General features: G+C 36.9%; 1 protein-coding gene, 1 long non-coding RNA gene and 1 pseudogene across 6 annotated transcripts; 2 read left to right on the top strand and 1 right to left on the bottom strand.

Moving 5' to 3' along the window:
* The first annotated feature begins 15,639 nt into the window (after positions 1 to 15,639).
* On the top strand, positions 15,640 to 19,181 carry LOC131314716 (uncharacterized). Its single transcript, XR_009196493.1, has 3 exons — positions 15,640 to 15,893; positions 16,464 to 16,582; positions 18,014 to 19,181. It is a non-coding gene; the product is annotated as an uncharacterized LOC131314716 (long non-coding RNA).
* A 14-nt stretch (positions 19,182 to 19,195) lies between these two features.
* On the bottom strand, positions 19,196 to 21,769 carry LOC131314715 (uncharacterized). Of its 5 annotated transcripts, XR_009196491.1 has the most exons (5): positions 21,483 to 21,769; positions 20,319 to 20,954; positions 20,114 to 20,231; positions 19,845 to 19,975; positions 19,196 to 19,544 (listed from the first exon to the last, which is right to left on the bottom strand). XR_009196491.1 is itself a non-coding variant. In XM_058343552.1 (3 exons), exons 1-3 carry the CDS (start codon positions 20,250 to 20,252, stop codon positions 19,485 to 19,487), a joined length of 330 nt encoding a protein of 109 aa, XP_058199535.1. In that variant the 5' UTR covers positions 20,253 to 20,312; the 3' UTR covers positions 19,196 to 19,484. The 5 variants fall into 5 exon arrangements, 1 of the variants encoding a protein (XP_058199535.1); XR_009196492.1 differs by having other exon boundaries at positions 20,110 to 20,231; positions 20,319 to 21,769; XR_009196489.1 differs by having other exon boundaries at positions 20,319 to 21,769.
* Positions 21,770 to 22,273: 504 nt separating this feature from the next.
* LOC131313849 (telomere repeat-binding protein 5-like) lies at positions 22,274 to 26,224 on the top strand (annotated as a pseudogene).
* The last annotated feature ends 252 nt before the right edge of the window (positions 26,225 to 26,476 follow it).

Below are 26,476 nucleotides of genomic sequence, written 5' to 3'. Positions count from 1 at the left end.
AGGGAGAAATAATCCCAACAAATACAAAGAAAAGAATACTCACGTGCAAGTGGAAAGATTCGAACTCTTGACCTTCTAGTGAGATATAAGAATCCATCCTGACCAATTGAGCTAGTCATTTGTTACTAGAGATGGCAATCGGATCCACCCCCGCCCCGGACTGGGCAGGTTTTCCATCACCTTTTAGAGTATCAGGTCGGGGTAAAAATACTAAAACTTGGCCGGGTTTGAGGTGATTGTACTCCGCTCCTAAACCCTAATTTCAAACATGTTTATATTACGCGAGATGAAAAATAAACAAAGAATCCATCCTGACTAATTGAGCTAGTCATTTGTTACTAGAGATGGCAATCGGATCCACCCCCGCCCTGGACGGGGCGGGTTTTCCATCACCTTTTAGAGTATCGGGTCGGGGTAAAAATACTAAAATCCCACCGGGTTTGAGGTGATAGTACTCCGCTCCTAAATCCTAATTTCAAACATGCTTATATTACGCGAAATGAAAAATAAACAAAAGATTTAAATGAAACAATAACCAACGAACAACTTTAATAAAAGACGAAAATTAATACGAATTACCAGAGTACGAATAATTAAACAAGATTTTAAATAACTTGAACGAAAGAAAACTCACAACAAAAGTCTCGGCAGCTCCATTGTTCATGACCTGCGTCCTTTTTTCTTTTTTTCGTCGTTCACCCCTCCCTGTAAATATTAACCCTATTCTTCTGCTGCCTGTCCAAGTCGTGGGCCAGGCCTAATTGGACTAAGCCAAAATAATATGTAATGAATCAAGAGGAGTTTTGGTAGGGACAACGCGTTTGGCCCAATTTTGGATCCCGAAAAAATTTAGAAAAATATTCATAAATTTTTGAATATTATTTTATGGGGCCCTATAAAAAATCAGCTCCAGCGGATATCGGTAAGTATTACTTTTGGATAAATATGAGCGAAAACAAAATGAGGCCAAACGCGTTGTCCCTGCCAAAACTCCTCTTGATTCATTACATATTATTTTGGCTTAGTCCAATTAGGCCTGGCCCACGACTTGGACAGGCAGTAGAAGAATAGGGTTAATATCAATGTTATTAATACCGTTCCGTACCGGCCGGTACCGGCCGGTACGTACCGTTTTTGACCAAATCCGGTACCCTACACCTCTAATTTCGTTTCGGCTCAAATACCGGTTGGTACCGGCCGGTACCGGACAGTACCAGACTATTTTTAAATTTATATTTTTTTTCAAGTACCGGGCAAATACCGGACAGTACCGGGCAAATACCGGACGGTACCGGACAAATACCGGATTTTTTATTTTTTTTATTTTAAAAAAGTGTATATTATACTATTTTTTTTTTTAAGTAGGAAAATAATACTAATAGTGATCAATCCGAAACGGTACCCGGTATTTGACCGGTACCGGTACGTACCGTACCAGTAGAAAAATCGGTACCCTGACCGGTACGGTATTCAGAACATTGGTTAATATTTACAGGGAGGGGTGAACGACGAAAAAAAGAAAAAAGGACGTAGGTCATAAACAACGGAGCTGCCGAGACTTTTGTTGTGAGAGTTTTCTTTCGTTCAAATTATTTAAAATCTTGTTTAATTATTCGTATTCTGGTAATTAGTATTAATTTTCGTCTTTCAGCCGACCGGGTTTGAGGTGATAGTACTCCGCTCCTAAACTCTAATTTCAAACATGCTTATATTATGCGAGATGAAAAATAAATAAAAAATTTAAATGAAACAATAACCAACGAACAACTTTAATGAAAGACGAAAATTAATACGAGTTACCAGAGTACAAATAATTAAACAAGATTTTAAATAACTTGAACGAAAGAAAAACTCGAAAGAAAACTCTCACAACAAAAGTCTCGGCAGCTCCGTTGTTCATGACCTGCGTCCTTTTTTCTTTTTTTCGTTGTCCACCCCTCCCTGTAAATATTAACCCTCTACTGCCTGTCCAAGTCGTGGGCCAGGCCTAATTGGACTAATCAAAATACTATGTAGTGCGAATCATGTGAATCAATTGCTGCTGTTCTCTCTGTCTCTGTCCTGTATCTGTCTCTGTCTCTGTTGTCCTGGTGCAGAAAGCAAGGATATTATACTAATTTAGTATTATATTCATGTCTCCAATTAGGGAAACTTTGATGGGAAAATCACGGGACAGTGTGCAGTGGAAATAATGACCACTTGATGGTACCGAGTTTTAAAATTACAAGAGCCATGGTATGCCCAAAAATATTGACCAAAACATGGTAAGGCTTTGCAAGCTTACGATTTTACCCCTTTTTTTAACAGTCAACAACTTTATTATTCTCTCTTTTCCTTTACTACCTTGTACGTCTCTCTCATCTTTTAACAAAAAGTCTAGGTTTACCATATATGTCCACCATACGCATGTGGGATCCATTCCGAGTCTCATAAAAATACAAAAAAATATCCATAAATTTAAAAATAATTTCTTATGGGGCCTTGTAAAAAAAAGAAATTCCAACGGATATCAATAAGTATTTTTTCTAGATTCGTAAAGTAAAATTGTTTAACTGCTTAGTTTCGCCTTCGTAAATTCAAAAAAAATACTTACTGATATCCGTTAAAGTTGATTTTTTATAAGACCTCATAAAAAATTATTTTTAAATTTATGAGTACTCTATTTTTTTAGGTCTCGGAGTGGGCACCACATGCATGAGGTGGGCATATGCGGTGGAACTGTAGCATTGTCTTCCAATAAGTACAACAAAAACTCTTCAAAAATCGTGTGTATCAATTGTGGGTCTGATTTATGTGAACAGAATCGTGAGTCTTATAATTTCTATCAAAAATATGTTTGAGCCAAAGATGTGGACGAAAATTGAGCGTACAAAGAGGCACGAAGGGGACTCAAGTTACCAACCTAAACACGTATTCGAACCCATACAAACGCCAGTTTAAAGCCACGCCAGAATAAACGGTGTTCTTGGGCCTTTCTCTTTGTCACTCGTTAACGAAACTGATCGAGATTGGGGAACCACTCAATCATCCGTCTGTAATTGTAACGACCCGAATTTTTGCCTTATTTTTTTTTAATACAAATTTGAAATGTTAAAACTAATTCAATAATTAGTTAGATTTATTAATTAAATTACATTATTATGTGTATATTTGATATTACTAAAAAAAAAAATCGTATTCGAAACATATTATACTTTAGAGATATACATTCATCTCTTATCCTTCGTATCTAAACGCTAATTAGAATTCTATTGAAACTATATCTCTCTCTCCTCTCGAATTCCACCACCTCTATAAATGCCTCTCTCCTCTCTCACAATACAACACTCCTAGTCCTCTACAAAAACAAAAAAAGAAAAAGAAAAGAGGGATCACACCCTTTCAATTTTCGTCCATATCACGTCCCTCTATTCACGGCCTGTTTCCTCCTAGTTGCTGTCGTTTTTAGGCCTAAGTTTCTTCACGAAAGTTGTAGAGGACGTCGAGAGCTTTGATTTCGACCCAAGAATTGCCCAAAACGGTCAAGAATTGATAGAGTTATCACCATTCAAAATTAGGTAAAATTCTCAGATTCTGATTTTCAGACAGATTTAGCGATCCTTCTAAACTTCCATTTTTCTACTATTTAGAGTGGTTTTCGGGCTTAGACTTCTTCATGAAAGTCGTAGAGCGTTTCAAGATCTTCGCGAGAGACACAAGAATCATCCAAAACGGCAGATGTTTGGTCAAGTTATTCCAACCCTAAGTTGCTGCTAGAATATCAATCTTTCGCCACCAAACGAAAACCCACCGGACTCCACCGAATCGCCTTGTCCGGATTAAAGGTATTATAATCTATATCCTACATTCTCCTAAGTATAATAAGTGTTTATATATTGTTGTTTAACGTTTCGGAGTAGGAGAAATCAACCCCAACGTCGCATTATATCCTACCAAATTTTTAACTTACTCGAGACCAAGTCCATATTGCCAAAAGGCTAAACTCTATATCTGTGTGGACCACATGTTTATTGTATAAAGAGTAAGTCAAGTTTTTTTGCAAGGGATAAGTGAAAAGGTAGGTGGTAGTTCTTTCAAGATCAAGACCAAGTCTATATTGCCCAAAGACTACACTTTATGTCTGTATGGACCACATATTTATTATATAAAGAGCAAGTCATATTTTTTGGCAAGTGATAAGTAAAAAGTTAGGTGGTGGTTCTTTCAATATTAAGACCAAGTCCATATTGCCCAAAGACTACACTTTATGTTTCTGTGGACCACATGTTTATTGTATAAAGAGCAAATCATATTTTTTGGCAAGTGATAAGTAAAAAGTTAGGTGGTGATTCTTTCAAGACAGGTGGTGATTCTTTCAAGACCAAATCCATATTGTCCAAAGACTACACTCTATATTTGCGTGGACCACATGTTTATTGTATAAAGAGCAAATCATATTTTTTGGCAAGTGATAAGTTAAAAGTTAGGTGGTGGTTCTTTCAAGACCAAGACCAAGTCCATATTGCAAAAAGACTACACTCTATATCTGTATGAATTTGAGTTTTAGGGTTGAATTCTTAAGGAACTTAAGAACCTAACTTGAGATCCCTTGGATTGAGTGTTTAAAATCTGTTTTGATGCATGGATTCGATGTTCTTAAAATAGCTCTTTAATATATCTGAGTTTGAGCATGATTAGTGAAGTTTTTGTGTGAGTTTGAAGTGTATTGAAAGGTTTTAGAGTATATCTGAATTCAATTTTTAATCAATGTTTCCACCAAATACTTCTCCTGTCCCCCTTGGTCTTGTATCCATTATTTCCTCCCACAAACTAATTCGTGTTGCATAACGAGCAGTCCATATTTCAGCTTCGTCTGATGAATTGTTCTACCACCATATTGGGAAGGGTGATACAGGGTAATGAGGCTGCAAGAAAAGTTGCACAAAGTGATTGTTCCCAACACAGGCAATAGCTATTTCAATGCACTCTTGGACTGGAACTGGAGGGGATCTCAATGGGAAGTGAGTAAAAGTTGCACAAAGTGAGTAAAAAGATAAAAGTAAAATTTCAATAACATAAAGAAATTTACTCACGTATATAATATTATTTAATAATATTAAATAATTTACTCACGTATATAATATTAATTCGTTTGAACCGGTGCGAAGATCTTATTTTTCTTATCATTTCATCCTAAATGGTCGTAATGAATTTTTCGATCTAAGGCCTTTCAATGAACACCCTAAAAGAGACCTGAAACTAAATAATAAGTCTTAGAATACTTGTTGAAAGGCCTTCGAGCCAAAAATTCATTATGATCATTGAAGACAAAATGATAAAAAAAACAAGATCTTTGCATCGATTCGACCGGATTGAAAATTGGAACACTTAAATAATATTAAATAAATAAAAATGAAAAAAGATATAAAAGTTATTAAGTAAATAAATAAGAAATAAGAAATTGCCGTGGGTTTAATTATTGCCTGGGTATAATATTAAATAATTTAAAAATACATATAAAGATTAAAAAAATAAGTGTTCCGATTTTTAATTCGTTTGAATCGGTGCAAAGATCTTATTTTTCTTATCATTTCATCCTAAATGGTCGTAATGAATTTTTAGATCTAAGGCCTTTCAATGAGCACCCTAAGAGAGACCTGAAACTAAATAATAAGTCTTAGGATACTGGTTGAAAGGCCTTCGAGCCAAAAATTCATTATGATCATTGAAGACAAAATGATAAAAAAACAAGATCTTTGCATCGATTCGACCGGATTGAAAATTGGAACACTTAAATAATATTAAATAAATAAAATGAAAAAAGATATAAAAGTTATTAAGTAAATAAATAAGAAATAAGAAATTGCCGTGGGTTTAATTATTGCCAGGGTATAATATTAAATAATTTAAAAATACATATAAAGATTAAAAAAATAAGTGTTCCGATTTTTAATTCGTTTGAACAAATGCAAAGATCTTATTTTTCTTATCATTTCATCCTAAATGGTCGTAATGAATTTTTAGATCTAAGGCCTTTCAATGAGCACCTTAAGAGAGACCTGAAACTAAATAATAAGTCTTAGGATACTGGTTGAAAGGTCTTCGAGCCAAAAATTCATTATGATCATTGAAGACAAAATGATAAAAAAAACAAGATCTTTGCATCGATTCGACCGGATTGAAAATTGGAACACTTAAATAATATTAAATAAATAAAAATAAAAAAAGATATAAAAATTATTTAAGTAAATAAATAAAAAATAAGAAATTGCCGTGGATTGAGTGGGTATTATTGCCGGGGATAGTTTGGTGACTTTGGTCTGGGGGGTGGGGTCGGGCGGGGTGTGTGTCAGGGGGAGCGCAAAGAAATTTGTCCAGTCTTGGACGGTGTTGTTTTGGACGAAGGACAAATTTGTCCAGTCTCATCATGCTTATTACCCATACGATGTATTGGTGATATTATTTGTAAGTGTCATGTCTTGGTAATTTGAAGACTTGACACCATGAAATGGTGATTTATCCTGCTCCACGCCACCTGTGGGTAATTTTCCCAATTCTTTAATTAGTAGTAATTACGGGTTTTGACGCCAACAATTTTTAGGGTTCATATTATTTAAGAAAGAAGACTTAGGGTTTTGACGCCACGTGACACAAAGAGATTCTCACTTTGGCATATTCACTTCGGGCTTTTCCACAATATATATACACGGATTGTTTTTATTCTTTTGCGTACTAAAAACAAAAAAAAAAATATATTTTTATACAAGTAAAGTGTGAATACAACCTCCTCGGTCACATATGAGTAAAGCCCATCATACAATTAAATGCATAAGGCCGACACGTAAGCTGACCTGTACACATGAGTTATAAAAAAAAACGTTGTACTCTCGCCCTGTCACTCTCTTTAATTGGACCACACATGTGGATGGTGAATTGCTCCCCTGAGACTAGTCGAAGTGCACGTAAATTAACCCATACATATGAGTTATAAAAAAACCTTGTTGGCTTAGACATTGTCGAATTAATGGTGATAGTAATATACAGAGTTGTGCTACTGTTACATATCGAGAAGAATAGATTTCATGTGTAGGTTTTGGAACCCGTCTCAATGAGAATAAATTTTTAGTGCAACGGTTATTTTTAACGCTCTTTCTCATGATGCGAGTTTCATGAGCATGTGTAGGTCTCATCTCATGTGAGAGAGACTTTTTTTTTGATAGGCAAAAGTAATGAGAGAGACATTACAAATAATTATAGCTTACCAACAATGTCAAGTACAATTAGTTATAACGCTCTTTCATGATACATCATCTTCAATTTAAAAAGTACGTATACTTGTATGAAAAATAAATACTTATTTTAGTTAATGGAACACACTCAAAGTAAAAAATACTGCGGATGCCTTGACACTAGAAATGGAAGAGGCTATGCAGAAGGATCTCTTTGAGAAAAAACTTTAAACAATTTTTTTCCCCTCAGCAAAACAAAGATTTTATAAATTCGAAAAGGATACATGAGGGAAACCCACTAAGCGATAACGCTCAGATTATACAGAAAAACAGAAAAGCAAACAAGAAAACAAAAGGCGGAGTTGGACAGCACCACACCACACAAACCCAGCTAAACCCTGACCTTCCTCATCCGTCCAGAAAAAACTTGAAACATTACAGATTGAAAATCCAAAATCTCCACATCTCCCCTAGCATGCCAGATATGGAAATTTGTTTCCGATGGCAAAGTGAGGGGAGATGTTGTGTAATGCCATTGTTCTCATTATATTTGATTAGTGTGTTTAGTAATTGTGCTTGTGTGTAATGTGTAGTTAGTTGAGAATATTGGCTGACGGTTGTATCGTTCTTGTTCAAAACTTGCGGAGGATTTTTTTTTTTTTTTTTTATCACTTTCTATTTTTGTAACACTACTGAACTTGACAATATACAAAATGCTAAAATGATTGATTAATTAATCAATGATGATTTTATCAATTAATATCCCACCAGAAGTCCCACTGATAATACAATTTTTCTCGAGATTTGCTGTCCACGTAAGCCTTTTTTTTTTTTTATAGGCAAAGAAAATTTTATTAAAAACTCGATAAGGGTACCTCGAGAAAGGAAAGGACAAGCATCATTGAGAGGAGAAATCCAATGCAATCATGTGCAGGCCAGCAATCCATGGGAGAGAGGAGAAGGCCAACCAAGAGTTGGAAAATGTAAAATAAAATAACAATTAAGATCAATCAAATTTTATGTCTTCTGATGCCATCCAAATGGCTCATGAAGTCTTCAATTGAATAGGCAATAGGTTGCATCTCCCTTTGACCCAAAAAGCTACTCTGAGTTTGATAAGATCAGTCACTTCATCAACGTTTGGAATTATATTCTTGAAGACAAGATCGTTTCTTGCTTTCCATATAGACCAAAGAATGGCATAGAGTGTCCCCGGCAACGGCGCCAAAATTTGACCGCATCGTTCTGTATCAAAAATAAATTTATAAAAACTTGGAGTTAACTATTACTCCGTAGAATAGAGGTCAAGACCAAGTGTCGATCCGCAGGGACAGATTGGCTAAGTTACTATAATTCAATCAACTTCTAGATTAATTTAGAAAAATAAAGATTGATTGGTTGATTTGTTTTGAAGAGCTAATTAAACTAAAGAGCAATTTAATTAAAAGATTTAGAAACAATGGAGGGAAATATCTAGGGTTTCGAATCCACCCCGACCGCGTAACAACAATATGCATAAGTTAGGTTTATTTATTCGAATCAAAAGGGATTATCGCTAGGACTTGCAAATCCTAACAATAATCGTCAAGAAAATAATCGGGTTATTAAAAGGTATAGACTATCTCATAGCACAGACCGTCTCTCGGTAGCACGATTTGGCCACCAACAGCACGATTCGTCTTACGAGCATAATCTATCTCAGAACTTCAACCACAATCAATGAAAACCATTGCAAGACTAGGTATTTGAAATCTGGAATACAAATACTCAATAGATAAGAAAAAGTAAAATCAATCCGTTCAATCGAAACGGAAAGGGTTCTTAGTCTCACAATTTATTCGAATAACAAAACCAAAACCTTACACAAAAATATAGTTACTTGATATGGAGTTTCATTTTCCCCCTAGACAAGGGGTTTAGCCGGCCATGGAAACGTGCGTAGCTTTTTCTTCCATTTTGCTCTCAGCCGAATGGTCTCTCCAACGTCCTCTCATTGAGTATGTACACCAACAAAATGTATTTTACCTACCCAATAATTCACTTTTTTCATTTTACTTACTCAAATCTCTCTCAACCTCACACCAATCCTCTATTATACCTCTTTTATTTTTATAAAATATATTACTAGAATGAGACAGAAAGAGGGGTAGAGAGAAAATGAGGGAGTGGTAGGAAAGAGAGAGAGAGAGGGAATAATATTTTAATAAATTGATAATGAATAATTCCTCGGTATCTTTACCAATCCATGGGAGCCAAATTTAATTTTACCTATATGCAGTAGCTACTCTGCTGCAACCTCCTTTCTAGGCCTTAGCTCTCTATTTTACCTCAGGATGATGCTACGGCGTCCCCGATCATTTTGGAGACACCGTAATTTTTGGTATAACTGACCATTAAAAACATAACAAAAATCAGTGATGTGCATAACCAAAACCTTACAGAGGCATAACCCTCAAAATCCCCAGAAATTTTGGAAATTTTGGGGGTTATGCCTTTGTAAAATTTTGGTTATACACATCACCGATTTTTGTTATATTTTTAATGGTCAGTTACGTCAAAAATTACAGTGTCCCCAAATGGCGGGTGGACACTGTAGCATTTCTTTTTACCGCAAAGCAACTCAATACGGATGTTGGTGTACATGCCCTTGCGTGCTTGTATTGCTCCTTTTATATGCTTTCGTTATATGTTAATTGGGGCCCGCCGCCGACAATCCTATTCTCTGAATCCTTGGACGTGCTTGTATTGCTTCTTTTATATGCTTTCGTTATATATTAATTGGGGCCCGCTTGCTCCTTTTATATGCTTTCGTTATATATTAATTGGGGCCCGCCGCCTACAATCTTATCCTCTGAATCCTTGGACGTGCTTGTATTGCTCCTTTTATATGCTTTCGTTATATATTAATTGGGGCTTGGACTAATCAGTAATGCCTTACCACATGGTAATTTTATTGGGTGCGTCTCCACTTGAATTTTACATGATAATTTCGACACACCCTTTGAATTAATACAGCACGCCACTTGATGTATTCGATCGACTTCCTTTTGACACCATGTAGTAACCCGCAAGCTCGTGAGCCAACATCGCACTAATCGAACTGAATAAAACCCATTAATATGTCAAGCCTCAAAATATCAACAATCACAAGAAACGCATTACTATACTCTAAGTAATATTCCATCCGTCCCAATTTATTTGTCTTAGTTCTATTCTAATTGAATAAAAAAAACTAGCTACATCTTTAAATTGGTAATGAATTTTATATCCAATATGGATCTTGTTTGATAAATCTCGATTTATTCTATAATATAATGTTTTCAAAATCATATAAAACATTACTAAATTACAATATATAATTAATTGAAAAGTGGCACGAACTCCAAAAAGTGACAACTAAATTGAGACGGAGGTAGTAATATAAATGAACTTAACAAGGTATAAATTAAAAAGATTAAATTGGTGCTTTGTAGCATATATCACAGGACAAGTCTAGTTTTCTTATTCTATGCTTCTGGGGTGGGACCTTTTTGGGGTGTGGAAGTGTGTTTTTGTTTTCGGGTGGGGTGTCTTCTTGTGAGTGGAGTTGGTGTCTTCGTTCGTCCCCCTCCCTTTTATTAGGCCAGAAAGTCTACAGTTACTTATTAGGCTACTTACTTGCATGCATCGTACCCCTACCCACAAGAAGACAATAGACATTAGCTATGAATCTCGCTCTGCTTTGGGACTGGGAGGATATCTGTCTCTCTTCGGAATATGGAGCATTCCATTCCCTTCTCTCTCTCTCCCTCTCTATATATCTGTCTTCCTCTCTGTGTATATATATCCCTGGAGTCTTTCCAGTATTGAGACATCCCTTCCCTTCCTCCCCAGGAAAATCCTCTCTCTCTCTCTCTCTCTCTCTCTCTCTCTCTCTCTCTCTCTCATTAAGAAAATACATTCCCTTCTATTCTTCCCTTCATCTCTTCAATTCCTGACTCAGATAACCATCAGGAGCGATGAAAGAGGTCAAATGGAAATGATCAATCAGCACTCGATTCATTCAAGACACATCAGAAGGAATAAGAAATGTCTACGTATCCTAGTAGTAATTTGGGTCAACCTTCTTCCCGGGGGATGATGTCGTCGGAGGTGAACCAGGATTCAGGGCATGAAGAAGTTTCATTTAACTTCGGCGCTGGCTATCTCTCTCAGCTGGTTGCCGAGGATAACTCCTTCCCTCGTCACGGAACTGATTGGCCTTATAATTACGACCTCCTCACGTCTGGTAACCGGTTATTGCTTCATTACATGTACTATTTACGAATTTAAATCATTTCCTTCATTTGCACTCTGAACCCCATATATATATACTCCCTCCGTCCTAAAATATTTGGTATTTTTTGATATTCGTGCTGTTCTTTAAACTTTTATATCTCCCAATTTATGATACTATTTTTTATTATTTTAAAAACTTTGTATTATAAATTTAATCGAGAACTATCAAACAAGATTCATATTGCATATTGTTGGAGATTCATATTGGAAGATACAAACGATTGAAAACTGACACAAATATCGAAAAAGTCCAAATAATATGGGACGGAGGGAGTGTGTGTGTGTATATGCATGAACTGCATGTTATTAATACATTTAACAAAACTTTTGGATGCCCGGGAATTAAGCCAATTATCTGTGCCATAATGCTTAATTCCCATTTGTTCGTGGTTGTATTTCAGGTGATCAGATGTTAAATTGCCAAAGTTCTCAAGGGTACTGCGACGGTATTTCTGAAATTACACCGAATGGAGGTGAGAGCCTTCATAATTTTTCTGACCTAGACTAGACCCTTATGAAGCTAACTATAGTAGGTCGTTTAGTGCATGGGTCGTTTAGTTGAGGTACTTAATATTTATATACTTATCTGTTTGAATTTTGGTCAATTTTGGAATTTTTAGGCTGGCCCTGTTTTCTAGGTTCGGACTTCAAATAGTCCTGACAAATATATTTATTTTTTATTTTAGTCATTTCTTTTGACTTTTCATACATTTTTACTATTTTGTCCATTCTTCTTAATTTTTTGTCTATGTGTCCATTTTTTGTAAAATTTATATTTTTGGAATCAATTTCTGACCCATATTATTTCGGACAAAAATACCATTGGCTCTGTGAAATGGACTGTCAATTCTCATAGTCAGTTCTATGAGAACTATGTGAATTGAAAAATACACAATTCAAATAGCCTCACAACACACTAAAATACATAGTTCTCATAGAAAATACATAATTTTCATATGAAAATACACAGTTCTCATAGACAATCATCATGGACAATAATAGTTCTTATAAAAAAAACACAGTTTTCATAAAAAAAATACAGTTCTCATAGAAAATATACAATTCTTATATAAAATACACAGTTTTCATAGGGAATTCTCACAGAAAATACACAATTCTCATAGAAAATACACAGTTTTCATAGACAATCATCATGGACAATAACAGTTCTCATAGAAAAAAATACAATTCTCATGTGAAATGGCTATGTGAACTGAAAATACACCGTTCAAATAGTCTCACCACACTAAAATACACAGTTCTCAAATAAAATACATAATTCTCATAGAAAAATATACAGTTCTCATAGACAATCATCATGGACAATGACAGTTCTCATAGAAAAAAATACAGTTCTCATAAAAAATATACAGTTCTTATATAAAATATACAGTTCTCATAGGAAGTTCTCACAGAAAATATACAATTCTCATAGACAATTATCATGGACAATAACAATTCTCATAGAAAAAAACATAATTTTCATAGAAAAACCTCAATTCTCATAGATAGTTCTCATGTGAAATGGCTATGTGAATCGAAAAATACATCATTCAAATAGCTTCACCACACACTAAAATATACAGTTTTCATAGAAAATATATAGTTCTCATAGAAAAATACACAGTTCTCATAGAAATCATCATGGACAATAACAGTTCTCGTAGATAAAAATACAATTCTCATAGAAAATATACAGTTCTTATATAAAATACACAGTTCTCATAGGGAGTTCTCACTAATGAATGGTACGGCATTCATAAAAAAATTGACTAAAATTGACTAAGATTGACTGCCACGCACTAGTGAATGGTCCGCCATTCATAAAAAAATTGACTGACGTTCAACAAAAAAATCTAATCAACTAAGATTTCTTATCGACTGCCACTAGAACACATTGATTTATAATCTAACAAACCTTGGTAGGAGTATTATAAGCCACCGACAGCCTTGGTGTTCTTGGGTAGGAGTATTATAATCGTCTTCAAGAAACACGGTGCGGCAGCCGTACATAGTTCAATGCAGTCCACATGAGGCTGTCGAGTCCCAGTCGGAACATCAAGAAATTGCACGGAGACTTCCTCTGGAGTACTGAGGCCGAGACCTCCGTCTTCGAGGTTGCGTATTGGACCATGGCTTCGGCCAGAGACGGTGGTAGAGGAGGACCGGGTGTGGTAGTGGCGGTGGCGCGACGGCGACATTGTTGAAGAGGAGATGGCGACGGCAAAGTGGTGTAGTCAGCTCTACTCCGACGGCCGAGGAAAATGACGCCGCCCCTACAACAACGACAGAAATTAGCGGAGAACAAACATCAGGGAACGAGGAGTCGAGGATGTCGTCGACATCATCATTGGCGGCGCCGGTGGTGGGGTGAAGTGGTGTTGGTGGCTGGTGGTGAAGTGGAAGTAAAGAGGTGGTGGTAGCTGGGCTGTTTTCCCCTCTCTCTCTCTCTCTAGATTGTTGGAATGAAAAAGAGGAGATCATTGAGATTATCTCCGTCTCGGTTGAACGGGGGGCAAAAAAGTCATGACATAACATAGCCGAATCTGTGTAGGTTCGGGAATAAAAATCAGGGTTGGGATCAAACTAAACCTAAAAAGAGGGACCGGCCTCTAATTTTCTAATTTTCTTATCCGCGCCCGCAAAAGCTTATTACTTGTGAGTCCAGCCTTGAAGCCCAGCTATGGGGGATTTACAGAAGTTTGACAATCATCTTGGAGAAGAGCCTGACGAGTGTCACTGTCGAATCTGATGCTCTCATTGCTGTTAACGATCACAGAAGGCAATCCGGGCAACCATGCATAGAGTGTTATCATCAATGAGGCTCACGGTTTGCTCACTCGAACGGGCACGTCGTTAATTAACTCACACATCTACCACAATGCTAACCAGTGTGCAGACTCCCCAATGCTGACTATCTTGCCCATCTAGGAGCCGAGCAAAATGATGAGATGGTCTTGGCAGTTGACATCCCCATCTCCCTCAGGGAGTTTATAATTAGAGATATCCTCAACCTTAGGCAGTATTTGTGGCTTTCTATAGGTCTGTAATATCGCTATATTTTGCTACTCTACGTTGTGGACTTTTCGTTTTTAGTTGAATGCATTTCTGACGTACCCAAAAAAAAAGGTTTATTACTTATTATCAATGTGTTTTAAATGTGCTTAATCAACCACGTTCACTGATCTCCTATTTCATTACACTATTTTATTTTCAAAAGTTTATCTATACTATTATTCAGTCTTTTTTTTAATCGGGAAAAGAAGTTTTATTAATCAAAATAAAGTACAACGATAAAAGGGACACGCTCACAAGGCATACTGTTAATTTCACAAGCAAATTGTCTAGATAACTAATTAATCTTGAGATAGAAAATGACCAACTCACATTTACGTATTCAATTAGTTAAGTTTCTCTTAAATATTTATTTCTTAGTTCACCTTTTGGATGTGAACTGGGTGTGCAAATTAAATCATGTGCAGTGGGTGGTCAAATTTCAAAGAAGAAAGTATACTGAACTACAACATGCATGTGTACCTGCAGGGGCGGCTTGGTTCTATGGAAAAACCAAATTATACATTCTTATACATTCGATATTCCAACTTTACTGTTTTCCACATAAATATGTACATTATTATTTTGATCAAGGAGTTTTTGAATTTGAAAATGGAAGGTTGCGTAGTATTTCCATTATAGACACTATTAATCACATTCTAAGAGGTTGCGTAGTAGCTGCTGTAGGTTACTCACCACGTAAAGCACACAGAAGCTTTCCCATGTATTGTAGAAGTGTGATTGAAAAGAGAACCTTAATGTGTGTAAGAATTTTTTGGCTCCGTTTCGGAACAAAAAATAAGTCCTTATTTTTTAAAAAAGCAATTTCAAACTCAAAAATTATGGACTTATTGAAATCTAAAAATTTTATACGATGCAAAAAAAATTGAAAAATTATTTTTCATTTACTTTATTTTTGAGTTTAAAAATGTGAAATAAGCTGCTTATTTTTTAAGAAGGTTTTTGAGATGGGGCTTTAGAGATGGTTGTTTGGGACATGACAATCACTGACATATAGGGATCTTTAATATTCGTGCGTGTCTATGTTCCCAGAGGTTGTTTGATCAGAGATTAATTAAGTACGTTTCTTAAAATGGAAAATTGGAAGCTGAATAATAAGTATGTCCTTTTTCATCTTGTGAAGGTAATTATATTCAATGGAATTGGAATGAAGGTTTCATTCAAGGCCATAATGAGCTCGTGAGGTCTCAGACTCATATGGTAATTGGCGAAGGCGGCGCCACTTCTTCCAGCGAGGTCATTGTTCATTCCGGTGGTGCATATGATCATATCCATGCTCTGGATACCTACTAGGTGTGCCAGAAATCCAATTCATCTGAAAAAATCAAAGGCCCGCGTAGCCATGGACGAATTTAGTATGGGCACGTGCCCACTCAATTCCAGGATTTTTTTTGAAGAAAATGAAAAATTATAGTATTAGATTATATTATACTCCGTATATTATGTCAAGTATTTCAAAAGATTGTTGTGGTGCGGTTGGTTATATATCCTGCGTTTTATGCAAGAGGTCTCGGGTTTGATCCTTGACCTCTTTCTTTTTTAATGCGAATTTGCTCAACTTACGGAAAAAAAAAAGGTGTTAAAAACAAAGTTGAACAAAAAAAAAAAAGGTGTTAAAAACAAAGTTGCAGAGTATTGAACTCGCAACCTCATGTACTGAGAAGGAATCAGCTATCAACCACTAAATCACGAACTATTTATATACAAAAAAGTAAGATACCCGATTTCAAATCCCACCTAGGAGCTCGAAAATCTCAGGATCGGGCTTGATCATACGTCCATATTATAAAACTTATTGCATACGATGAAGTCTAAATTTGTATTATTGTGCTTGATTATCATTTTTTTGTTTATGGTCGATAGATATCGCCCCCACAAGAGAGAATTTCTGGATTCGTCCTTGCGCATCGAAGGTATAACCGTTTCACCATGGAAGAAGTTGAAGAACTGGTTCAAGCGGTTGAAAGACTTGGAACTGGAAGGTATATATGTTTTGAAAAGCAAATCTTGTTTTTATTTTTTTGCATTTGGTTCACATTTGAACAATATCCATTTCCTCGAATAGTTTAAGTACGAAAAGAACTCATATTTTCCCTAATTCTAAATTTTGGCTAAGCAGAAAGAATTGAGAGAGAGAGAGAGAAGGACAAAAGGGATATAATTATGTTCACGAGCTGGCTTCAGATGAGAGAGAAGTATACAAAGCAGGATTTTGTCTGAAACTCTGTTGGAAGAGAAGGAAAGATTGTTGGATCGTGAAGGAGAAACGGGGTGCATCAGTGGAAAAGACTTATGGACGTTTTATGCGGAAGTCATTTTCCTCCATTTGCCGTAAAATGTTTTACCAGTAAAACATTTGTGCCCCTATTTTGTCAGCCAAACACCAAAAAATAGGTAAAACATTTTTCACGAAAACATTTTACGTCGAAACAAACGGAGCCTAACTATTGAAACTAGCAAAATTTTACAGGTATTTCCTGTTTTGTATATGAAGTTTCAATCAGTATTCCTATTCTGCAGATGGCAAAGGATTAAGGATGAAGTTTTACTTTTTAGAAATGATAGCAGGCGGACGCCTACGGATCTGAAGGTGAGGAGTTTTTTTTTGAACAATTTTTTTTTTTAATACTGTATTAATCTTTGAAGAAGAATCCAAAGATTAAGACCCCGTTTGGGAGCTCAAATTCTACATTTTGCGTTTTGAGGCTGTGCATTCTTGTTGTTTGGGATCTGTTTGGAGAATGCACAAAAACGCATTCTCAAAACCAGACTAAAGGCACAATTAGACAACGAGCCCCAGAGGAGTTTTTGCATTTTTTTCAATTCTACCGACTCTCTGTTGATGAAAAGACCATAATACCCCTGACTTTATACACATTTTCTAAGTTGCGCTCATCTCTTATACAACCATAATACCCCTGACTTTATTCGGCATAATTTCATAATTTTATTTTCGCCCTTTAATGATTTAATGTTCTATGTCCATCACAAAATATTATTACTCGTAAATTTTTTGAAGTGATATTTAAGTCTTCCGGAGAATGCTAGGTACAAAGAAAACTTACTCCGCAAGTACCCCGAAAACAACAATCAATGGTTGAGAATCACTTTGATGATTATGTCACACACATCAAAGTGAATTTCAACCACTAGTTGATCTTTTCGGGATACTTTCGGGATAAATTTTCTTTGTCCCTAACATTTCTGAAAAATAAAAAGGGGGACAAAGAAGGAAGAAGAAGAAGAAGAAACAAGCTAATTAAGGCCTCGATTGGATAATTAAAGCTGCTTCTCTTCATCTTCTTGACAAGTGCGCCTCGATTGGATAATTAAAGCTGCTTCTCTTCATCTTCTTGACAAGTGCTCTTTGGCTGTATTCTCTCATGGGTGCTGATTTCTATGTGCTGATGTAGGACAAATGGAGAACCCTCGTGGAGACTGCCAACCTACCTGCTGACAGAAGGAGATCAGGGGCGGCGATTCTGGAACCCCTTCTTCAAAGGGTCCTAAATGCTCAAAACCGCGTATTCCACTAGCAAGCGATGCAGCAGTATTCATGGTCCTAGCTAGTTACTTCATTAAATAATTCGTCTATCAGACCGACTGCCTGATTAATAAATTTATCCCAGGAAACAGATGTGCCGACTTAATAGCTTATATGTCGTTTTAATGATGCTTTAGATTTTCATTTATTTGATGTTGCTCCGGTTTGTAATAATTCGCAACTTTGCGTAGACTCAAATGGGATGGAATACCCTAGACTCTTGTATGCCTCTTAATATATCTATCTAATGTTCCTGGTTTACCAAAAAAAAAAAATTTATCCCAAATTTCTTATCCTGTACGAAAAGTTGTGCGAATTTGTTCAAAAAATAAAATAATTCCGTGCATAATTTTATCAATTTCATTACTCCATATTGAAGAACTCATGCAAGTACTTTCTTTTGGTGTAACGAAGTTTCAAATAATTATGCACAAAGCTATTGCTTTGATGATTCTTAGGATTTGGGAAAGTCGGGGTGTAGTCAAAATGTGTCATTTATGAACTATTCTGGTCAATCGTTGTTGCATACTACAGTAGTAATTTTGCTACGTGCTACGCACGATTATCATGCCCGTTAATTTAAAATGTTTGAATATCCATTGTGTATTTATTAGATTAATTAGAATAAAGCAAAAGGATCGAATTGGAACTCTAATTAGATTAATTAGAAGGCATTATAGTCAAACGAAATACAGTAATAAAAACAAAGAAGGTTTGGGTGTTTCTGCATGAAGGCTATTGAGACATGAAAAAGATTACACTAATTTCTACGAGAATTCTAGATCCAACAAAAATTTCTATGGCAAATAAATAAAAAATACAACAAAGGATCTTTACTGTAGAGTTTAAGAAAGCAAGTATTCTGTTTCTTTCCTCTAATTTTCTATGCAACCAAACACGGTGTTAGAAGTTAAGACAACTCTATGCGTATAGAACCCTAGAATCAAAGATGCATATATTTCCAAACAAATGTTTCCTCTGAAATCGGTGAGAGGAAATTGCGACCCCTTATTTCTAATTCCTCCTGCATCCATAATCTGCAACCAATATATAGTATTAGCAATCTTACTCATCCCACACTTTAATTGACTGATGATTTATGTACAAGAATTGAAAGAGGTTATTTAAAATCCTCAACTGATATACGGTGTGAGACATCCATAATATTTGATAAACCAATCACAAAAATAAACATATAAAACTCTGAAAAGCGTAACGATTGATTACAAAAGAATTAGCTTTGTGTGCAAACAAAATACAAGCACTTGCAACAAAGATGATTGGTAATACGATCAGAGAGTCGCTCCTCCTCCTCCAGTACAATCCGCCCATGGCTTCCGTCACTTTCTTCTCTCTCTACTCCGACGTCCTAGTGTCGCCCACGGAGTGTAGAACACCACCTCCGTCGAAATATTTAACGTCCAAAGAAAAACAAAAATAAATATAGGCAAAGAGAACTTTTGAACATCTAAACCCCAGAAACTTGTCTTTAAAAATTTAAATCTACATGGAAACTCATTGTTTCCCTAACTACCAAATCGATTAAAAAATAATAATAAGGCCACCTAAATAGCTCTCACATTGACAAAAGCTCTTGAAAAGGGGGGTTTTCCAAACATCGCGGTCTCTGATTTTTTTTCAACCAAATTCCAAAACTTACATACAGAAGTAATTAAAAGTAATTAATGGTATTTATGTACCTCTCGTGGAGTTTTACGATCTCTTGCAGTGACAGAATGCGCCATGGATCTCATCATGTTGCAGCACCAGCGGATCGTCTCTCTTACTTGCCGGCACTGGCATGATACCGGCAGCCGACGCCAACGATTGGCTTTCCAGTAATCAATAGAGAACAAAATTAGGAAAAGAAGTGATTTGAAAAGCACTCGAACAATGCCCTAAATAGAATCCGAGCATCTGGTTGGAATCTGAAACAAACGCTACTGAATTTCAGTGGAAGAAGACATACCTAACCTTGATATTGGAGAGGAGAACAGGTGACTCAAGAAACAATGTCGGACTGAGACTGGAGGAATTGTGATGCAAGGGGATCTGGAGATGGGGAGTTTCACCGGCGACATGAGCATCTGTAGGAACAAAGTGAGCATAATCTCTCTCTCTCTCTCTCTCCAAAGGAAGAAAATGAGAAGAGGAGACGTGAATGCATTCCTTACCTACAGCTGCAAACATCACTGCCGCAGCTCTGCCATCGTCTACACACCCCAACTACTGTACCAGCATTGACTAACCAACACCAGGTTGTCACCACCCCAATTTTACATCCATACCCTCATAAAAAGCAGCACAAACCGACCAAATCAAGTGCTAAAAAAGGACATGGAAGGAAAATGTTAAAAGTCTGGAAAGGGATAATGGTAATCCTTGCAAATGCTACGAAAAGACCGAAGTACCCACAGAAACATAACTGGAGGAGAATCAACTTTGGGACTCAATTGAAAAAATCATGCCAAAATTTGCACAGCCATGCCCATTGGTTTCTCACAAACAAGTAATTGGTAGTCTACCGGCTAGAGTCTTGGCATTTTTGTGACCATGCTTTAGTTTTGCAACATTCTCTTGCAGTCCAACTAAAGCGGCGGCGTACAAGATGCCGACTTGTCTCATCCCACCGCTTAAGGTCTTCTTGAGAGTTGAGAGTCTTTGCCTAATAAACCACATAAGAGCCATGTATCAAGTTCGTGTTGTACGTAACCATTTGCCAAAATATCAGCTACATCCTTGCTATAAATTCTTTTGAACCAACAATGACAAGTTCCCACTGGAGCACCTAGACCTTGAGATAGACTGACCTGGATTGCAGGATTTTGGGATTAATATTAAAAAAAGAAGAGACAGTGGAGCTATAACAAAATAGATAGAATGTGAAAATGCCACATTGTATTGTCTGATTTTGTAAAATTATGGATTGAACCTGTAAATTCGCTTCAAGTGTGAATAAATTAACGGTTCAAAATTAAGCACTGAATGTTTTGAGCAATGACAAAAAGAGAGAATTCAAAAGTTAGAGAGATAAAGATAACTCAGAAAGCTGAACACCATGCAATCCTACCGAAACTGAATCAGCAGCTTGCACAAGCCTGTGAACAAGAACTCCAAGTGCCCGGAAAACAAACTTTATGAAGTAAAAAATGCAGATAGTTTGCATATATGCATTTACTAAACAAAGTGTGCTGGTAAAGTATATGCCACTTAAATCCATTTCTACAAGCCACATTCTCGTTAAAATCTTACAATCCTACAAAGCATTGCAGATAATATAAGCTGTAGCATATGCATGCAGGAAGAGAACCTGCAAAAAATGGAAAACAAATAATCACCACTGATGCGTGAAATATACGGCCACCGTAAATGTGAAGTTTCAGCCCGTACTTCGTTGCTAGTTCTCCAACTTTGTCTACATACTCTATAGGAAGGCATCTACCACCAGAGCTGAATTTAGTAAGAATTTGAATAAGAAACGATTAAATAGAGGAACACGACAATAATGCTTTTCTCTGCATTGTAAACTCAATACTACATGGTGATGACTAAGAACTCTTATTGCAAGAGAATGGATAAGTAGAATATTCGTTTTCTGTTTTTCCTTATCCTCATGAAATCAATTTCGTTTTCTTCTTATTTACTATTGGGACTGTTCAATTACCAATTATTCTAAAAGATTAAACTGTTTGACATGGGCCCACCAATGTATATCAAGCTATCCACATGACTTGGATTCTTGAAACCTTTTTATGATCAAATAGGTGACAAAGTTGAACATGAAATGAAGAATGGCCTAACTTCCTTCCTGTATAATGAATACTTGCAGTAACTTAGTTTGTTCAACAGTAAAGTCTTTCGTGAATCCTATTTCGCTCTGCATTATCTAATTTCTTGTTTTGCTTTGTCACTATGTCTTTTATCACTGCCTCGACCTGCATTGTTTTTGATCTTTCTATTTCCCTAGAATTTCACTCATTGGAATGTTATTTTTTGACAGGGTCTCTCGTTATTACAGAGTTGGAGCTTGGTCATGTTGTGTTAATGTGCATGAGCTTCTCTTAGAATTTGAGATATTTTTGAGAATGCTAGAGTTTGGCATTTGATTTTATGGTATGTTCTCCGCGATATGGTGTTGCAGAACAGGTTTGGATATGGTTTTAATGGCTATCAGGTGTCCCCCACACCTCGAGCTACCAGATCACCAAGGGTAAATAGCCTCGACTTTAATTTCGTTCCTTCCTTCTTCTTCTTCTTCTTTTTTTTTTGTGAGTTTTCAATCTTTATATTGCTCTTCAAAAAAAATTCCCTTATATTAACTCCTTGTGCTTTTTTTTTTTTTAGAGGGGCTCGATTAGGAAGAAACTCAAGAAAGTGATGACAATCAAATGTGTGCGTTTGACTTATTGGCTACTGTAGCTGGCAAGTTGTTGTTGGAGGGACAAGTTGCTCCTAGTTCTAAGTAATACATTAACTGGAAAAGAACCATGTGCAGTTGCAAAAGATTCGATTAAGAAAGAGCAGCTGGATGACGATAGTGCTTCGAAAGTGGAACCTTCTAACCTTGTCTCCGGAGCTCCTGATCGACATTTTAGTACAAAGGAATTTCCAGTTGCTCATATTGATGATTGTTCCATACTTGCATCTGTAATTACTTCTTCCGATTGCTCAGAGAAGATTGGTTGTGCTGAAAAGTTGGTTAATGACGAAAGCAAGATTCAACATGGGAGCGGCAAAGTGGAGCCACTAAGGGCACGAAATGCATCAAATGTTACCAAGGCATATATGTGCACTTTGGACGAGCTGGCGGTTAGATACAGGAAACCTCCTGCTCTAATTAGTCAAGAGAACTGTGTGAAAGTGCCTCTAGGCACTGGTCATGTTTCTTTCCCTGCATGTCGGGATGTTGTAAATATAGCTGTTAGAGATGATGACGAAAACTCTTCTGGGTGCACTCAACCCAACACCACTAAAACGGCCTTCAGGCCATCACCACGCATTGGTGACTGTAGAATAAGGAAGATATTGGCATCCAAATTTTGGAAGGCAGCTCCGAAATTAAAGGATGGGGAGTATTTTACTGTTGGTGAGTTGGTTTGCTTATTTTTTAGCTTTTTCATGGTCCCCTCCAATTTAATTGCGAAGAATCACAGTTCTATTTCCATGACTCTCTATTATTAGTTGAATAATGTTAGTCTGTTTCCAATCTAGAAACAAAGCCTGGCTACCACAATAGGAAGAATTGTTACAAGCGAAAAAGGTCTCTGAGGGATTATCCATTGAAGAAAAGGATACTGTATGACGGTCGCTCGTTATCAAATTTTGATGGAGGGATAACTAGTGAGGGCATATCTAGTTCGCCAAGGAAAGGGTTTAGTTGTGATGCTTCTGGTTCCGGTGCAACACTGCATGGAGGTTTATTTCCATCCTTTCATTTCTTCTACTCCTATTTTGGTATTTCGTTGTTTCAGTTGTGATTGGAATATGATTTTCTTGTTTTTCCACTATACAATCTCTACTCTTCATGCAGCCTTTGGGACAACATCTGGTGTAGCAAACCGACACGCACCCTTCCAGTCCCGAGATTCACATGGTATGAAATACTCTCATTGAGAGTAATTCATCTGTACTCTTTTGACTTGATTGGTGTATGACATTCGAATAGGTTCTTACGTGAAGATGTCTTGACTTTTATTCAGTGAAGCTTAGAATCAGGTCTTTTAAGGTTCCAGAGCTTTTTATTGAGATTCCAGAAACTGCAACTGTTGGTTCTCTAAAGGTATGCCACATGCAAACAGTATTATCTAAACTGTTTTCATACAAGTATCTTCCCAGTTACCTCAATGCAACATTGTAGTGGATGTAGATACCTCGTTGCATAAGGTTCTAGTTTAAATATGGCAAGAACTTTTAACCGAGTCATTTGTGGCTAGGATATTTGTCTAAAGTGGCGTATTATGGATGAAAATACAATAAGCACGTTGGGATGACCATGATTTGCGATAAAGGCCAATTTACTTTTGTATTATGCATGATATCATTGACGGAACTGAACTCAATTTTGCCTTTATTTTGCAGAGAAGTGTTATGGAGGCGGTGAATGCTATACTGGGGGGTGGACTACGAGTGGGTGTCCTCCATCAGGGAAAGAAGATTAGGGATGATAATAAAACTCTACTCCAGACTGGATTAGCTCACGAAAACAAGCTTGATGCTCTTGGTTTCTCCCTAGAGCCTACTGTTTCACAAGCTCCCCCACCTCTGTGTAATGAAGATCACCCCTTGCTACTTAGCTGCAATGCACCTCAGCCACTAACTAGGTAAATTAGAAAAGCCGATTCTCCATTTGTTGCTAGCTCCAGAACTTGGCCCTGTTTACTGTTTTGATTTTTCTTAGCTTTACAATTGTTTAGAGGAGGGTCTTCTAAATGATAATGATACATATTTTCCATCCTCCTGTAATGTTGATCTGGCCAACTTTTTGTATTTCCCCCAGTTTAATTTAGGGTATGTGAGAAGTTGAAAAATTAAATGTTGTCAAACGACTCAAACTTGTCCTTTCTCTTCATCTCTTGAAGCATAATGTATATTTTTTACTTCCTTGATTTGCCCTCACTTTGTGGAGGGTAATCTGAGCGTACAAAGCTTTACGCAACTATGCCAATGCCTTGCTATAATTAGTTTGGATTCTTATTCGGAACTAAGTTCCCATTTGAAGTCATCGTTCTCTGAGCTGATCGTGTATGTAATCCTGTCTCCAGGTACCCGCCTGCACCTAGTGTAGTTGATAACATAGTTGAATAGGGCGCTGCTGATGCCTTACCAGATCCTCCTTTGACAAGTATGGGCAGCTTTGTTGAAAGCGATCATGACTCGGCACCCTCTCCTCCTGACATGTCAGATAAAAGCCCAATGGACTCCAGAGCATTGGTCGCCATTCCAGAAATGGATGAGGAGGCATTGGCTGTTGTACCCATGAGGAAATCCAAGCGATCTGAGGCTGTGCAGCGCCGAATTCGTCGACCTTTCTCTGTTTCTGAAGTGGAAGTGCTGGTTCATGCTGTTGAGAAGCTTGGAACTGGAAGGTATGTTTAGCAGAAACTTGATTCAAGAACTACACAAGGGTCTGCCCTTGTTTATCTCAAGTGCGGTCCTGGATGAGCATATTTTCAATTCTTCTGTTCTTCTCTTACCCGTAGTTGGTTTACATCTGCAGATGGCGCGATGTTAAACTGCGAGCTTTTGATAATGCAAAGCATCGAACTTAGGTGGATTTGAAGGTAAGCGATCGACATTTCATTTTCCTGCATATATGTTCCGGATTTTTCTCCATTTTAACCGGACCAGTGATTACTTGTACTGCTCCTTTGATGCTGTAGTTTTTCAATCTCATTCCCCTCAAAATTTTGAAGCTTTCGGTTCAATTGTTTCCAACAGTTTTTACAGTTTTGAATACTCGTAGTCTCATACCTTTGTTGGCTTGCGTTATCGGAAATGGTTCTATGGTTTTTATGCCGTTGTCTTTGATTCTGAGTAGCAAATGTCTCGTGTAATCTCTTGAATTCTACTCTTAGTTTAAAATACACAAAACAGATGGATCTTGTCGTTGGTCGGAAGTCGAAAGGGCAGTATGAGATGCTACTTATTTTCCAGTTTTAAACATACCTTTCTGTTTCAGTAGAAATGCTCACGCGATTTGGGTTTTCGTGACCTGTGAAATTGCAGGATAAATGGAAAACACTGGTGCACACAGCAAGAATATCCCCACAGCAAACGAGGGGTGAGCCCGTGCCCCAGGTGTAGCTAGACCGTGTCCTCGATGCCCATGCTTACTGGTCCCAACAGCAAGCCAAGCAACAGCTCAAACAGCAGTCCGACACTTGCCTCCTCCTCTGATAGCTTCTTCACCAATCAAGCACTCACGGTAAATAGTGGATGGCGTTCAAAGTGGCGTGTCCTCATGTAAAAAGCTAGTCATTACTATATTCTAGCTCTCAGCGGCGATTCTTTCCCTGCGTGGAGAGAGATTGACGCTTGTAAATGCTTGACAGAATAAGAGCTTGCTAACTGTATTTTTTGATGCCAACCTCTTGGCATTTTTGTTGTTCATTCGATGGTTCGTTTTTTGTTTTTTTGGGGATTTTTCTTGGGAAATGATATTGGCACTCCAAAAATTGATGCAGACACTTCAAAATCAGTGTAATTCCAAAGCCATTTTCTTTTGTTTTTGGAGTGTCTGCATCAATTTTTGGAGTGCCAATATCATTTCCCTTTTTCTTTACGTATCTGTACATTGTTTGATTCTAACTTTTTATAATGCTTGCCAAGTATC

This window comes from Rhododendron vialii, chromosome 13a (assembly GCF_030253575.1).
Source record: "Rhododendron vialii isolate Sample 1 chromosome 13a, ASM3025357v1".
NCBI lineage: Eukaryota > Viridiplantae > Streptophyta > Magnoliopsida > Ericales > Ericaceae > Rhododendron > Rhododendron vialii.
This window is presented reverse-complemented; position numbering and strand designations above follow the sequence as displayed.

What these genes read in the sequence shown, in the direction of transcription:
- LOC131314715 (XM_058343552.1), bottom strand. Translation starts at nt 20,252, where the DNA reads ATGCTCACTTTGTTCCTACAGATGCTCATGTCGCCGGTGAAACTCCCC. An exon ending in CTCTCCAATATCAAGGTTAG is followed by an intron (nt 19,976 to 20,113) that starts GTATGTCTTCTT and finishes ATTACTGGAAAG; the next exon opens with CCAATCGTTGGCGTCGGCTG. An exon ending in ATCGTAAAACTCCACGAGAG is followed by an intron (nt 19,545 to 19,844) that starts GTACATAAATAC and finishes ATTTCGACGGAG; the next exon opens with GTGGTGTTCTACACTCCGTG.